At 45.9% G+C, this 16,933-nt stretch overlaps 2 protein-coding genes across 2 annotated transcripts; both read right to left on the bottom strand.

Moving 5' to 3' along the window:
* Window positions 1-5,223: 5,223 nt before the first annotated feature.
* Window positions 5,224-7,029, bottom strand: LOC132251499 (olfactory receptor 14A16-like). The gene is made up of 2 exons (XM_059731331.1): window positions 6,119-7,029; window positions 5,224-5,230 (listed from the first exon to the last, which is right to left on the bottom strand). Exons 1-2 carry the CDS (start codon window positions 7,027-7,029, stop codon window positions 5,224-5,226), a joined length of 918 nt encoding a protein of 305 aa, XP_059587314.1.
* Window positions 7,030-11,395: 4,366 nt separating this feature from the next.
* LOC132251604 (olfactory receptor 14A16-like) lies at window positions 11,396-12,307 on the bottom strand (the record flags this gene model as incomplete). The annotated part of the gene is made up of 1 exon (XM_059731543.1): window positions 11,396-12,307. A coding segment is annotated over exon 1 (912 nt), but the record flags the coding sequence as incomplete, so codon positions are not given.
* Window positions 12,308-16,933: the final 4,626 nt, after the last annotated feature.

Here is a 16,933-nt window from a genome sequence, read left to right as displayed (position 1 = left end):
GTGCTGTAAAATTGTCAGTGGAAAGTGTTATTGCTGGGAATGTTTTTTTTTTTTTTTTAAGTATACATAAACTCCACAAAAGTACTTATCTGTGGGCATAAATATATATATAAGTAAAACTAAACCACCCAAGAGAGACTATTATAGAACAAAACAATGTTTATAATTCTGAATCTAGGTTGTGCAATTTCTCAGAGGGTTTGCCTTTTATTTGCTTCATGCTTTCATTCTCCTCATTTCAGATCTCACCATGAACCCATCTCCCTTCATTAAGCTGTCAGACCAGATTGTGGTATTTTTATGTGATTTTTAATAGCAACAACAAGCAAGAAAAGCAAGAACCTCAGCAAACATCAAGGCCACAGCAAGATGAGGCACGCTGAACACAGCACTTGTGACTACAATAAGATGCTGGTCAATAAAATGCCAGCACCCCCTTTCCTCTTCCCTGGTACATACACCATTGACATAGACAACATCCTAAGTGTCACCTGGTCTGAAATGAATCTGTACTGAGTTCTCCCTGCCACGTGGTTATTAGCCGATTGATATGGTTCCCATCCCCAGCTGGACGGTCATCTCTCTGCCATGATAGGCCAATGCCATCCTTCTGTCACCTCCACGTTGTGTCATTGATCTTTGTCATTTTTGGGTACAAGAACTTGAAGCTTTTTTGAGCAAGGGATTCTTCTCACTATGTATTTGCTCATCACACTTCGTTCATCCTGACCCTAATTTGAGAGGCACTCGGATAAGTAAAAAACATTTTCAGGGGGATCAACTGCGGGGCTTACTGAGTTCTCCCTCCTCCAGGCATTTTTCTAGAAAACAAGAAAATCTGGATGCAATGACTGAGGTGGGATTGTAATCCTGGTGTTGCTGGGCAAGACTGAATCTCAGCCATGGGGCTTAGAATTTAAGCCTAGAAACATGTTTCCTATAAAAATGTCTTTTGCTAAAGATATACTTTTTCATAATATATGGATTTTCTTCAAAACCATCAATTTATGGAGAATAACCATCAATAGTAGGGTGGAGGGATAATTTGGTTTAAAATAGGAAGACTCCAGGAGCTTTTGATTGAAAAATCTCAAGTTGCCAAAACACTGAAATGTGTGGGTTCTTGGTAGCAAGTTCAGATTTCTAAACAGAGCTGTTTTCTTTTCTTTCTTTTGTTTTTTCCTTTGACCAGCTAAAGAACTTTGAACAGCTTGCTAATAAACTGCTGAGAGCTTTCCAGCTGAATGTCATTTTGAGGTTTTTAAATACCCCACACACCGCCCTTCTTGCCAACAAACATATTTAATTGCAATTAAAAACTTACTGCGGCATTTTTTGTGAAGTTTTTCTCAGCTTACGATAGATCCTCCAGATTCTTTGCTTATTTTCCCTCTTCTTACCAACCACCCACAGTTAATTTGAATAATAAACTTACAGCAATGTGAAGTTTTTCTCAGCTTGTGATCTCATCCTCCAGTGCCAGGCATCTTTGCATACTTTCCCTTTCCTGATCTATCCAATTTCTCTTTTCCCTGCCGCTACCAAATTTTCAGAAGTCAAAATATCTTAGTAGGAGCTTTCTCTCTGCTCCAAGACTGATGTGACAGAAGTAGATCCAAACCAGTTTCTCTCTGCAGATGGCAGTGAACTTCACTGGTTTGGAAGGACTGATGCTGTGGGAAGCTGACTTATCCACATCTCTCTTCTTAGGGCTTCTGGGACTCACTCCCTAGAGTCCAGCTTACCTCTGAAGCACAGAATGAGAAACAAGCCTTCCTGGATTCGTGTATTTTAAATCAGAAAAGTTTTGGTTTGATTTTTTAGTTTGATCACTTTTTATCTATTGTTTCCTACTTCTTGGCCAGGATAAGTACCATTTGCGGTAAGCCTGTGTGAAGTGGCTAGTATTCGCTTCGGATTCGGTTGGTTCGGGGTACAGTGATTCTATTCAGTGATTCAAATTGTTGTCCCAAATCGATTCAGCCAAATCTGATTTGGCGATTTGTCAGCTGCCAAATTGGCTGAATCTCTGAAGTGAAGGCCCAATCCCCCGCCCAGCCCCAGCGTCCCAGCACCTTAAAGAAAAAAAAAAGCCCCACACTCACTGGCTTCTACCAGGGAAGCGATCCCTACTGCCCCCCACGACCCTGTGCTGTGGGGGGGTCTCGGCCATGAGCCCCAAGAGGCTGTGACAGCCACTGCAGCAGCCGGTGAGTGCAGGGCTTTTTTTTTGTTAAGTGTAGGTTAACCTCAAGGTTACTGTGCATTAAAATAAGGCCCAGTGGGTGTGTCTACACAAGACACTACTGCACAGTGGTTACTGCATATTTACTCAGTACTTGTATAAGTTAAGTATTAAATCAATGCGCAGTAACCAGAGTTACTACACAGTAGCACCAGCAAACTCCTTTATGGGATGCTACTGTGCAGTAGCCTGATACTACTGTAACCTTCACCGGTGCACTAGGCCAGGCGATATGCCAGATTTCAGATCCTCAAGGTGCCGGTAACGCTGGGACCTCCCTCAGGCAGATCTGCTGACTGGGGTGTCCCTGGGAGGGGTGCGGCCCTCACCCTCACCGCCCAAGCATTTACTCCAAACCCAATGAACAGAAGGTTTCTTTATTATATATACAACTGTATACAGGAATGGAGACAGATTAATAAAAAAGAAGGCATATATACATCTATATGTTATCAGTAGAGAATAATAAAAGCAATCGTTTGAATATAATCTAGCAATGTAACCATAACTGACTAACTCTGACACAGGGGGTTGTTCCCTTACACCAGACTCCTGCACTGATTACACTTGCCTGGTCATATCCTTTTGATTAAAAAAAAAACAGTTTCCTTTTAGAATGAATCCTCCGGTCTCATTGTAATAAATAGCAACACAGTTATTGGTAGGATCACCCACTAGATGGTGCGAACACAGCTCCTGTCACTCTTGAGGCTCTGAGCCCATTCACCAGGCTGGCCCTCATGCCGAAACCTCTGGGCAGATGGTGTGGGTGAAGGGTTTCCTCTTATCGCTTCTGTAAATAAACTGCCTGCAAATGGTACAGTATTAAATGTCTCCCCGCTCCCCGCCTCTGAGGTTTATGCCTTCTCAGCCGTTCCTCTTCTCGAACTGTCTCCCCTCCCATGTTTACAGTCCGGCACAGGGGTTCCCCTCCCCTGGCAGGTCCTTCATTGGTGCAGCCCCGCGCCCTCCTGGCTCAAACCAGCCTCCCTCCTGCAGGCAGTGGCGCTGCGTAGGGGGTGCACCCCCTGACAGGGCGTACTCCCCACTTAGACGATGGGCAGATGGGAGTGCCAATCCCCCCCCCACAAGTGCCAGCCAGGGAGTTGGAGCATGGAAGAAATGCCGCGACTACTTTTGGGAGCGTTGTGGCCAGTTCCAGGAGCACTGTAGCTGCTTCCCAGTCAATGCCCCACCCTGTTGGCGAGATTGGCCATGACAGGACCCCCACCCTGCCCACTAACTGACTGGTCATTGGCGGGGCATGTGCCCGCCCTGGCTAAGGTGGCACCAGTCACCCATGCATGCAGGGTTCTGACCTGGCAGCTCCCAAACAGCCTACCAGCTGAGGCTGTCCATTCCCTTTCCCTCTTCTCCTGGGGACACCTGTGTCCAAAAGTTGCACAGCTTCATGCCTGGTGAGGAGATTAGCTCCAGATGGTGCTATACAGGCTCTTCCTCATCCTAATGTCAGCTCCTGAAGCAAGGCTCAGTTCCCATTCCAGAGGGGCAGTGCGGGGGCTGCACCTCTGCCCCTATCTCTCTCAAAGCTGGATTTAGATCCATTCGGAGAAAGGCTGGAACTGTCCTGAAGTGGGGACACGTCCCAGCTGCATGGATCTTGGGATCCCAGGCCCTATGAAGCTCTTGTCTTCTGAGCAGATCTAAAAGCAGCAGAAGCACTCACATCCCTGCTGCCGGGGAATACCGAAATCAGCCTTCCCTTGAACCAGGCTGGGAATGGCTGGGGGCTGCACACGCTGTACTGATTGCCCTTTAAATTGACCAGTGCTGCAGTGGGGTGAGGAGGAACCAGGCTCAGACCCACCAGCCAGCTGGGGGACCTCGTACATCAGGACGAGGCTGTGATCCCACAGCCACTCACCCTCCTTGGGTCTGGCCTTCGATCCTCTTCATTACATGTGATCTTTGTTTCCCACCTAGGCATGCTGATGGTGTACTTAACAAAGCCAACAGAAAAGTCCTGGTGCTGCTTCCTCCTCGTGTCTCCCCTCTCCCCAGTCCCAAAAGTACTTGCCACCCCTCCTCCCCCATCCCACGGGGCACAAGGCGTCACCCCAAGCCAGCACCATCGAGCTGCACTGGGATCCTGATCTCCACACAGGAGCCATGGGCAGGTCCCCCCACCCCCATCCTCTGTGGCCCCCACTGCCTAGGATGCCTGGGAGCAGATTGCTAATCTAATGCCATCTACTCTAATTCTGCACCCAGGAACAAGAAACTCCAGCAAGAACTGTGCTGGAGTTCACTCGGCTGTGCTCATTGCATGAATAGATGCACCCAAGGAACAGCGTTGTATTAGGAGTGAACATATTATAGGAGAAAGCAATACTCTCCCTTCCAGTCCTAGGATCCTATGAATATTTTGAAACAAGCAAGTGAGTTTGAGACCTTAAATGTCATTTAAAGTAAGCGCTGAACTTCCTTTAGGGTAGTTTTTGTTTCTGATTTTTAAAAAAACCCTCAACCTGTTTAAGCAGTGGTGAACAGATATTTATGACCCTGAATTTTTTTTCCCAGTGATCGGGTAACCCTCCCTTACTATGACCAAACACAGTATGAAGGCTTGGAGTTAATGAGACAGAGCACATCATTTTCCACAAAAGCCTTGAGGCCCGGTGTACAGAGGGCTAGGACGCTGAAAAGTGCAATAGCATTGTTGGGTGCCTAACTACATTTGGCTGGTTTGCAAAAAGCTAACACAAATCAATGAGAATCTGTTCTTCAATTGTATGCCTTCCTCAGCCTTGAATCGTTCCTTTTGCCATTTGGAAAATCAACCCCTCTGTCTGCATCAGAAATAAAAATGTCTCCATAACCAAATTTACATGAATGTTCTCCTTGGGTATCCTCTTCCTTGTGGTGCAAAAGAGACTTGATACATGGTTTACTGTGGGCCCAAACTGAGTGAGCTGCCTAATGTATGCAGTTCTCATCCTTACCCTGAAACCTTGCAGTCAGAGCCTGAAGGAAAACAAAAGATGAAGCAAGCTTTCAGGTTTAAAAACCCTTCGTCAGGCTGGGGAAGCATCTGCAGTTGGTGTGTGCTCATCCTGGCTTTTAAACCCGAATGCTTGCTAGAAAGAAAATTTTTTCCAGCAATTTAAGTTGAACTAATGAAAGGTATCAGATTCACACAAAGAACCTGGTCTGCCTGTGTCCTTAGACCCACATGGCTGCAACATACACCCCTGTTTTACATCTAATACTCCTGTTGTTGCAGCCCAAAACTGCATGAATGTTTCTGTAGCTACATCAAATTCCATGTTCATATTGAGTCTGTGACCCACCTTTTCAACCATGATACCACCCAGGAATTTTAACCCAGGCTGTACTTGTGCTTTTGATTCTTCTCCCCTGCGCGCAGCAAGTTGCATTTATTTCATGGCCTTCATCTTATTGTTTCAAGCCCAGCTCCCCAATCTATCTGTATCGATCTGAACTCTATTCCTGTCCCCTAAAGTATTTGCATTTCATTCCAGTTTCACACCATCTGGAGATTTGCCTGTATATTCTGTCATCTGAATAATTGATTGCACCAATTAATAAACAAAACTTTTTAATTCTTCATTATCTTGCAATGATTGGATATATTTTAGATGGTGCAAAGACAGTAAAATTGGTGCATGAAACATTACTTTCCCACTTCAACAGTGTCAACCAAAATGACAAAAAACAATTCTTTGACCTTACAAAGTTACAGAATTAACTTACCACCTTCATTTTTAATATGCAAGATTCACACAATACTTTGAAAAAAGATTAATTTCATGTGTAAATTAGAAAAGAAAAATATAAGACAAGGAAAGTCATGAAAGAAAGATGGACATATTGTTGGAGCGGATCAGCCTGTGGAGCAGTTGCTTGAGGGCAGCTTGGATCTCCCTGTTCCTCATGCTGTAGATGACCGGATTCATCAATGGAGGCACCACACAATACAGAACAGCTGCCAGGAGATCCAGAGGGGACGGGGAGTCAGAGATGGGCTTCATGTAGGCAATGACGGCAGTGGGAAGAAGCAGGGAGACCACAATAAGATGGGGAATGCAGGTGGAGAAGGCTTTCTGCCGGCCCTGCTCCGAGGGGATGCTCCACACCGCGGTGAAGATCTGAACATATGACACAACGATGAAAACAAAACAGCCTAAAGCTAGAAATGCACTGAAGGCAACAGCTGCCAGCTCCCTGCGGTATGTGTCAGAGCAGGAGAGCTTGAGCAGCTGGGGTATTTCACAGAAGAACTGGTTGATGGTATTTGAGTGGCAGAAGGGGAGACTAAAGGTGTTCCCAGTGTGTACTGCAGAGTTGATAACACTAGCAGCCCAAGCACCGGCAGCCATCTGGATGCAAGCTCTCCTGTTTATTATCATATCATAATGCAGTGGCTTGCAGATGGCAACGTACCGGTCATATGCCATGATGGTGAGGAAAGCAATATCAGCTGCACAATAGAGCAAGAAAAGAAAGACCTGGGCCACACATCCAGCATAGGATATTGTCCTGGTGTTTAAGAGAGAATTGGCCATGGACCTGGGGACAATGACAGAGATGGAGCCAAGGTCAAGGATGGACAAATTTGCCAAAAAGTAGTACATGGGGCTGTGGAGGTGGTGGTCCGTAGTAACAACAGTGAGAACAAGGAGGTTCCCCACAAGAGCTGCCAGGTACGCTGCCAGAAAGATGACAAAGTGCAAGATCTGCAGCTCCCGAGTGTCCGAGAAGCCCAGGAGGAGGAACTCGGTTACAGTGGTCCAGTTGGACATCTTTCTTCCCAGGGCACTGTGCAAATCCTGGGTAGAATAAAACAAAGGCAGGGGTAAGGAGGAGAGTAATAAACTCAGTGGCTTTGATATTCCCATCAATAATGTCTCCAAATTTCATGCTAAGAATGGAAATATTCCAGTTTTCCTCCCATGAAATATTTGATTTTAATAAATGATTTTTCCCTGGCAAGAACCTAGATAAAATAAAATATTTTTATATTCCTTTAGAAAGTGAAGAAAATGTTAACCCAGCCACACCTCAGGATTCATTTCCATTGCTTTAAATCTGAAAGTCTATAGTTTTTTCAATAGATCTCACCTAGAAAATGTATGCTGGAAACAAATACATATGAAATAAAATATATTATATAAAAAAGATGCATTCCTTAGAGGTCCCAATCCCACCCCTCTCTTCTTCCCACCCTACGTCCAATATGCTATATAATATTGTCTGCATTCATAGCAAAAACATTGAAAATGTCTTCATTCATTCTTGTAGCTTTGAATCTATTATATAGAAAATGCAGAATGATTTGTGTAGCCAGGTTTTCCAACTTTTAATGTTTTAATTTCTCCTGTGCATCTTACTAAGACAGGACACTTCACCGATGCAGCAAACTTACTGAAATTGTTTCTGTGGAAGTTTCCTCGTGTCTTGTGTCACATTCAGGCTTCCCCTGCTGAGATCCTTTGCTCTTGTCCAGTTGATCTCTCAGCTCTCCTCTGCACCAACCACTAGTCTGGGTCCCCAGCAGCACAGCTAACTCAGAGGTCTTTCTCTGCTCCCTCTGTCACTGAACGACTGGAGTGAATCCAACCAGGTTTCTGAGTGTGCAGCTGACCTCAACCCTGCCTTGTAGAAAAGGAGTGAAGCAAGACGGCAATTTTGCAGTAGTTTTCTTCTGAAGGCTCCTGGGACTCGTTCCCTGGAGTCCTGCACAGCTCAGAAGGAGAAGCCCAGATGTAAACAGTCCGAGCTGTACAGATGTTAGCAGAACAGCACAGCTGTGCTCTGCTTTAATCTCCCTCACAACACAAGTCATGGGATCTCCGAGAAGGCCCTGAGCTTCTCTGTCTTGCTCAGTTGTCCCTGTTAGCCAGACTGGGCACCTTAGGATGCAGGGAGGCAACAGATTGCAGTTGGGTTCGTTGCTATGCAGTTTTGCATGAGAACATAACACTGTTCACCAGAGCGCCCCAAGGGATGACGAGGGCAAGTGGTTATAAACTACTGCAAGACCGTTTCAGGCTGGACATAAGGAAGAATTTCTTTACTGTCCGAGCCGCCAAGGTCTGGAGTAGCCTGCCATCGGAGGTGGTTCAAGCGCCTACATTGAACACCTTCAAGAGAAATTTGGGTGCTTATCTTGCTGGGATCCTATGACCCCAGCTGACTTCCTGCCTCTTGGGCAGGGGGCTGGACTCGATGAACTTCCGAGGTCCCTTCCAGCCCTAATGTCTACGAATCTATCATCATCAAAATGGCCACAGTTTTGAAACGTGGGATGTTCGGTACATGAGATATTGCAGACTTTTTCATTAGAGTGGCTTCCAAGACCTGCTCTAATTCAAATGCCACCCTCTTCCCCCTGCCCCAGAGCATGTGTAAAGATGCCCATATGCAGACATAGGGAACTGGAGACAGATCATGATCCCACCAGTTGTCTTGAGAGACCAGAACAGTCCCTGGCTTTTACACCTGAGGTCTCCATTCATGCTCTATTTCTGTGTGAATGATACAGATAACTTGATGTGCAATGAGGCTGACGGGCTCAGGGATGAAGGCTGGAGCAACTCTTTTCATACCTGGCTTACCTCTTCATACCCAGACCATGTGAACAGTGGCAAAGCAGCTGCCCCTGCTCACGTCCATTCAAAGAACTGTGATTGCTATTCTCCTAAAGCAAGCCCTAGACAAGGAATGACAGGACCCACAAAACATCCCACCCATCTGAACTCTTCTCAGCTGATAACCCTCACCCTCCCACCCCGAAATGCACATGCGCACATGCACTTGCACACCCCCCCAGCCTCAGCTGAGACTATAAACTGAATAAATTCTCTCAGCCCTTGTGTCTGAGCTTTCTGATCCAACGTCTTAGAGAGACTGCCACTGTCTAGAGGTCCTCAACCCAACTCCTCCAGAGGCTCTCTGCTTATTCTATCCAGCATTTGCCCTAGGCCTTTATTGCTAGTCGGAGCGACAGCTATTCCCATAGGTGCTGTTCTTCCATTTAACCAAAGAGTATTAAATCCAAGGTACAGCAGGTCAGCTTTGAGAGAGGCAGGGTGTGAAGGCATGCAAGGGCTAAAGACTAGGAAGGTCCTACACTAGGTGCTAATGGCAGCCAATTCTGTTTCATCACGGAGTGAAATGAAAGCCCAAACTGTGTGCAAATGCCAAAAACTGTACGTGTGTGGCTGCATATACACAGTTTCGTCTCATAAAGTGAAGTAGAATCTGGCACCAAGAACTAGGAATTGTTCCAGTGTAAGTATTTCCATATATACCCTTCTCCTACCTGAGCCGGCACCCACATTTTATTGATTAATTATCTGTTCACATCACTATCAGTGGCATTGACATCAGTGACTTGAAAAAGCATAGTTATGGCTGATTTTGTAATGATATAGTCTTTACTTTTCTAATGTCTTTCCAATTTTTTTTCAGAAACCTAGTCTGTGCACACATGAAGTTCATTGTCCTATTTTTACCTAACTTGCTTTGAAATGAAACTAAAGGTTAAATGTAGGTTAAACAACTGTTAGGGGGCATATTGACGCTTCAGTCCTTACTCATGCCATACTTAGCTTAATGCAGATGTTTGGACCTGTGAGTCTAGAGCAGAAGCAATAATGCTGAGCATCATCATAGAATCATAGTGTTGGAAATAACCCTAAGACTCATATGGCCCAACCCCCTCCATCCTTCCCTATTTAGTAAGGGAGAACAGTTATTCACCCTCTTCTTTATGGCAGTTTTTTAGATATTTGAAGCCTGCTATGATCTCCCTCTTAACTGCCTTTTCTGCAAGCTAAAGATGCTTAGTTCTCTCAGTTTCCCCTTGCATAGCTTGCCTTTCAACCATTTATCATTTTTGACTGCTCCATATTTCTTCTTAAAATGTGGAGCTTATAATCACACAGTAGCCTAACTAGCATCATGTACAGGGGTCCTATCACCTCCCTTGTTTTACATCGATACGTCTGTGATTGCTGTCCAGAACTGCATTCACGTTTTTGTAGCTATGTCAAATTCCTGACTCATGCTGAGTCCGTGATCCACCAAACCCACCGGGTCTTTTTCAACAATGCTGCCACACAGACATTTATAATCCCAGCTGTATTAGTGCTTTTAATTATTCTTCAGTAGGTGTAGCATTTATTTCCTTGGACTTCATCCTGTGGTCTCTAGCTCAGCTTCGCAATCTATCTAGATCCATCCGAATTCTATTCCTATCCTCTAAGGTGTCTGCAGTTTGTCCAAGCTACACAGAAAATGGATATTTGCCTGTATATTGTGTCATCCAAATAATTGATTACACCAATTGGTTAACAAAAATCTTCACTTTGTCATTAAACCCGAATGCTTGCTAAGAAATTTTTTTCCAGTGATTTAGGTTGATGTAATGAAAGGTATGCGATTCACACAAAGAACATGGTCTGCCTGTGTCCGTAGACACACACGGCTACAACCTACACCCCTGTTTCACATCTAATACTCCTGTTGTTGCAGCCGAAAACTGCATTAATGTTTCTGTAGCTACATCAAATTCCATGTTCATATTGAGTCTGTGACCCACCTTTTCAACCATGATAACACCCAGGAATTTTAACCCAGGCTGTATTTGTGCTTTTGATTCTTCTCCCCTATGTGCAGCAAGTTGCACTCATTTCGTGCCCTTCATCTTATTGTTTTAAGCCCAGCTCCCCAATCTATCCGCATCCATCTGAACTCTATTCCTGTCCCCTAAAGTATTTGCATTTCATTCCAGTTTCACACCATCTGGAGATTTGCCTGTATAGTCTGTCAGCCAAATACTTGATTGCACCAATTAGTAAACAAAACTCTTTAATTCTTCATTATCTTGCAATTGATGGGATATATTTTAGATGGTGCAAAGACAGTAACATTTATGCATGAAACATTGCTTTCCCACTTCAACAGTGTCAACCAAAATGACAAAAAACAATTCTTTGACCTTACAAAGTTACAGAATTAACCTACCACCTTCATTTTTAATATGCAAGTCACACAATACTTTGAAAAAAGATTAATTTCATGTGTAAATTAGAAAAGAAAAATATAGGAGAAGGAAAGTCATGAAAGAAAGATGGACATATTGTTCTTGGAGTGGATCAGCCTGTGGAGCAGTTTCCTCAGGGCAGCTTGGATCTCCCTGTTCCTCATGCTGTAGATGACCGGATTCATCAATGGAGGCACCACACAATACAGAACAGCTGCCAGGAGATCCAGAGGGGACAGGGAGTCAGAGACGGGCTTCGTGTAGGCAAAAACACCAGTAGAAAGAAACAGGGAGACCACGATAAGGTGAGGAATGCAGGTGGAGAAGGCTTTCTGCCGGCCCTGCTCCGAGGGGATGCTCCACACTGCGGTGAAGATCCGAACATACGACACAACGATGAAAACAAAACAGCCTAAAGTTAGAAACGCACTGAAGGCAACAGCTGCCAGCTCCCTGCGGTATGCGTCGGAGCAGGAGAGCTTGAGCAGCTGGGGTATTTCACAGAAGAACTGGTTGATAATATTTGAGTGGCAGAAGGGGAGACTAAAGGTGTTCCCAGTGTGCACTGCAGAGTACATGACACCAGCAGCCCAAGCACCGGCAGCCATATGGACGCAAGCTCTCCTGTTCATTATCATCTCATAATGCAGTGGCTTGCAGATGGCAATGTACCGGTCATATGCCATGATGGTGAGGAATGCAAGATTGACTGCACAAAAGAGGAATAAGAGAAAGACCTGGGACACACATCCAGCATAGGAAATTGTCCTGGTGTTTAAGAGAGAATTGGCCATGGACTTGGGGACAATGACAGAGATGGATCCAAGGTCAAGGATGGACAAATTTCCCAAAAACCAGTACATGGGGCTGTGCAGGTGGTGGTCCATAGTTACAACAGTGAGGACAAGGAGGTTCCCCACCAGAGCTGCCAGGTACGCTGCCAGAAAGATGACAAAGTGCAAGATCTGCAGCTCCCGAGTGTCCGAGAAGCCCAGGAGGAGGAACTCGGTTACAGTGGTCCAGTTGGACATCCTCCTTCCCAGGGCACTGTGCAAGTCCTGGCTATAATGGAAGAAGGGCAGTGGTAAGGAAGAGAGTAATAAACTCAGTGGCTTTGTTATTCCCATTGATAATGTCTCCAAATCTCATGCAAAGAATAGAAAAATTCCATTTTTCTTCCCATGAAATATTTGATTTTAATAAATGATTTTTCCTGGCAAGACCCGACATAAAATAAAATATTTTTATATTCCTTTAGAAAGTGAAGAAAATGTTAACACAGCCACAACTCCGGATTTTTTTCCTTTGCTTTAAATCTGAAAGTCTATTGTTTTTTTCAGTAGATCTCACCTAGAAAATGTATGCTGGAAACAAATATGTATGAAATAAAAGATATTATGTAAAGAAGATGAATTCCTTAGCGGTCCCAATCCCACCTCTCTCCTCTTCCCACCCTACTTGCAATATGCTATATATCATTGTCTGCATTCATAGCAAAAACATTGAAAATGTCTTCATTCACTCGTGTAGATTTGAATCTATTATACAGAAAATGCAGAATGATTTGTGTAGCCAGGTTTTCCAACTATTAATGCTTTACTATCTCCTCTGCATCTTACTATGTCAGGACGCTTCAGCGATGCAGCAAACTTACTGAAATAGTTTTTGTGGAAGTTTCCTCACCTCTTGTGTCACATTCAGGCTTCCCCTGCCGAGATCCTTTGCTTTTGTCCAGTTGATCTCTCAGCTCTCCTCTGCACCAACCACTAGTCTGGGTCCCCAGAAGCACAGCTAACTCAGAGGTCTTTCTCTGCTCCCTCTGTCACTGAACGACTGGAGTGAATCCAACCAGGTTTCTGAGTGTGCAGCTGACCTCAACCCTGCCTTGTAGAAAAGGAGTGAAGCAAGACGGCAATTTTGCAGTAGTTTTCTTCTGAAGGCTCCTGGGACTCGTTCCCTGGAGTCCTGCACAGCTCAGAAGGAAAAGCCCAGATGTAAACAGTCCGAGCTGTACAGATGTTGGCAGAACAGCACAGCTGTGCTCTGCTTTAATCTCCCTCACGACACAAGTCATGGGATCTCCGAGAAGGCCCTGAGCTTCTCTGTCTTGCTCAGTTGTCCCAGTGAGCCAGACTGGGCACCTTAGGATGCAGGGAGGCACCAAGTTGCAATTGGGTTCGTTGCTATGCAGGTTTGCATGAGAACATAACACTGTTCACCAGAGCGCCCCAAGGGATGATGAGGGCAAGTGGTTATAAACTACTGCAAGACCGTTTCAGGCTGGACGTAAGGAAGAATTTCTTTACTGTCAGAGCCCCCAAGGTCTGGAGTAGCCTGCCATCGGACGGGGTTCAAGCACCTACATTGAACACCTTCAAGAAAAATTTGGGTGCTTATCTTGCTGGGGTCCTTTGATCCCAGCTGACTTCCTGCCTCTTGGGCAGGGGGCTGGACTTGATGATCTTCCGAGGCCCCTTCCAGCCCAAATGTCTATGAATCTATGAAATATGACAGCCCCTCAGACCACTTTCCCCTGACTCTTTACACACAGGGTCCCAGCTCCCCTTAAACCCAGGAATCTCATACAGAGTTGCCCCCTTTATGCCAGATCAAGCCCACGAGGTGGCCTAGTGGAGGCACTGCATGCAGCTTGTGTTCTGGATCGGCTACATGTGCAGCTTGCAGGATTTGTACAGCTCTGTCCCTGCACGCCGCATGCAACACAAACCAGCCCCAGCATCATGCACTGCATAAGATGCTTGGGGCCAGCCTGGAAGCCATGCTACGGACAGGATGCAGTGCCAGTCTGGGGTTCATACCGCATGTAGTATTTGCACCAGCCTGGGCGCATCTATATAATATGCTACATCACCGTAGTGATGAGGTACAATGATGTAGTTTATCGCTGTGAGAACGTAGTGTTGGCGGGCACTAGCCGTGTCACCACCACTGCTACCTAATAAGAGGTAGCAATGAGCTACTGTGCATTCATGTATTGCTAGTGTGCAGTAGGGTTGGAAACGATCCATGCGCCGTCAGGACTCTGCAGTCCTGGCAGGTCCTGAGCATTCATTTAGCACTTGCTAAAGCTAGTACTAAACGTCTGTACAGTAACAACTGCCCAGTGGGGCGGACATGGAGATGCACCCATTGACTGTGCACACTGCATCCTGCACGCAGGGTGGGTCAACGAGCCCAATCCAGACAAACCCCAGTCCAGTACGCAGGGCTGATCTGGCACACGTGCCGCATGTAGCGCACATCCCAGCCCAGTCCTAGGCTGTGTACGGCCCATGCCAGGCAGGCAGGCTGCACAAGGAGCATCAAGGGATCAGAGACCGTTCATGGACCTGATTTCTCTTGATCCGAACCTGCCAGATGCCAGAGCCTGACGTGACCATATGTGTCTCTGTGCTTCAGCCTCCATGCTAACTTAGTGTACTGGCAGCTCCCACTTGGGACAGGGGTTGGCTGGAGTCCAGCAGCTAGAAGTTTTATGGTGTTTGAAATTGCTCTCTTCATGGATGTTCCCATGGCCAAAAACAATGATCCCATCATGGGAGAAATTTAAAAATATCAACCTTTCCCTGTCCCCGAATTGGGATTTTTTTTTTTTTCTAATGAACCAAACAGTCCCCAAATATTTCATTTTGACCTTATCAGTTTTGTCTGGACTTCATCACAGCAGTTGGCAACCTAGAGCCCATGACCCCATTGTATCCACCCTGTGAAGGAAGGTCTTTGGCCGCTTTTGGTAACAGAGGCCTTCTCTGACCCTGCGCGGTGCCGTACTGCAGCTGGGCAGCACAAAGAAGCAGCACTGGGGAAAAGTGGTAGTAGTCACCTGGGTTTGGTATCAGCCTAGTTTTCCCCTGAGCTGGGTCAGTCTGGCCTAAAAGTGGAAAATGTTGGTGATCTCCCGCATTATCATATCGATGTGTCCATTACATAGAGTTACAGAGACATCCCATGAGCCCTCCTTGCAACCTTCAAGAAAAAGGGTGTTTTGTCTTCCCAATGTGGAAGCCAGCACTTTCTGTTGGCATCTCTGATTGGGAATCTCCTTGATATCACAGTTATCATTCTTGACCACCGTCTCCACAGCCCCATGCACTTCTTCCGGATGAATCTTTCTATCCCAGACCTTGGAACGATCTGTGTCACCACCTCGAAATCCTTAGCCAATTCTCTGCTGAACACCAGGTCCTTGTTCTGTGTGGATGTGTCGTCCAAGTCCTTTTCTTCCTCTTCTTCCTCGCACCTGACTTGCCTTTCCTCAACATCTTGACATATGATCGGTGCACTGTCATCTGCACAACACTGCACTATGAGACGATCATGAACTGGAAAGCTTGCATCTAAATGGAAACCAGGGCATGGATTTGTGGTTTTCTATTCTGTGCCCTGCACACTGGTAACGTCTTTAGTGTATCTTTCCTCCAAGCTAATATCATCAACCGGTTCTTCTGTGAAATCCCTCAGCTAATCTAGCTCGCTTGCTCTGACTTGTACCTTACACAGCTGGCGATAATTGCTGTTGGTGTTTGCATAACTTTAGACCTGTTTTGTTTTCAGAATTGTATCATACAGTCAGATTTTCTACACAGTGCCCATCTGAGCAAGGACAGCACAAAGACTTCTCATCTTCCTTCTTCACCTTATTCTCTCCTTGCTTATTAGCATGGGTACCTGTCCCTATATGAAACCTATCTCCAGCTCCCCATCAGCTCTTGACCTCATAGAAGCCATTCTCTGTTCTGTGCTGGATCCACTAATCAAGCCAGTTGTGAACAGCATGAGGAACAAGGACCTTAAATGGGCCCCGTGGTTGCAGCCCCTTCTGCTGCTGCCACTGTCCCCAACAGACCCAGGCAATGGGAGCCCCAGTCCTGGCCATGCCCCCATCCAGGTGCAGGCTCTGGCTCAACAGGGTTTCAGGTTCAGGAGGAAACAGCAGTCGTGGTGCACAGCTCCTTTCTTCCAGGATCTGCTCCCAGTCCAGGTGGGACACCTGCAGGGGAGCGCGGTGGAGACAGTGCCCAACAGCTTGCAAAGAACATATTTCCATTGATTTTGTTGGTGTAATAAAAATATTGCATCTACCCAATAAACGTGCCTTTCAACATGGCCACAGTTTTGAAGTGTGGGATGTTTGGTACGTGAGATATTGCAGACTTTTTAATTAGAGTGGCTTCCAAGACCTGCTCTAATTCAAATGCCACCCTCTTCCCCCTGCCCCAGAGCATGTGTAAAGATGCCCATATGCAGACATAGGGAACTGGAGATAGATCATGATCCCACCAGTTGTCTTGAGAGACCAGAACAGCCCATGGCTTTAACACCTGAGGTCTCCATTCATGCTCTATTTCTATGTGAATGATACAGATTACTTGATGTGCAATGAGGCTGACGGGCTCAGGGATGAAGGCTGGAGCAACTCTTTTCATACCTGGCTTACCTCTTCATACCCAGCCCATGTGAACAGTGGCAAAGCAGCTGCCCCTGCTCACGTCCCTGCTGATTGCTATTCTCCTAAAGCAAGCCCTAGACAAGGAATGACAGGACCCACAAAACATCCCACCCATCTGAACTCTTCTCAGCTGATAACCCTCACCCTCCCACCCCAAAACGCACACGCGCACACGCACACCCCCCCA

Source organism: Alligator mississippiensis, chromosome 7, assembly GCF_030867095.1.
Source record: "Alligator mississippiensis isolate rAllMis1 chromosome 7, rAllMis1, whole genome shotgun sequence".
In the NCBI taxonomy this organism is placed as follows: Eukaryota; Metazoa; Chordata; order Crocodylia; family Alligatoridae; genus Alligator; species Alligator mississippiensis.
The sequence above is the reverse complement of the archived record's forward strand: the minus strand, read 5'-3'. Positions and strand labels throughout refer to the sequence as shown.

Bases quoted from the DNA above. Each gene is read 5' to 3' on its own strand.
- LOC132251499 (XM_059731331.1), bottom strand. From the start codon at position 7,029: ATGTCCAACTGGACCACTGTAACCGAGTTCCTCCTCCTGGGCTTCTCG.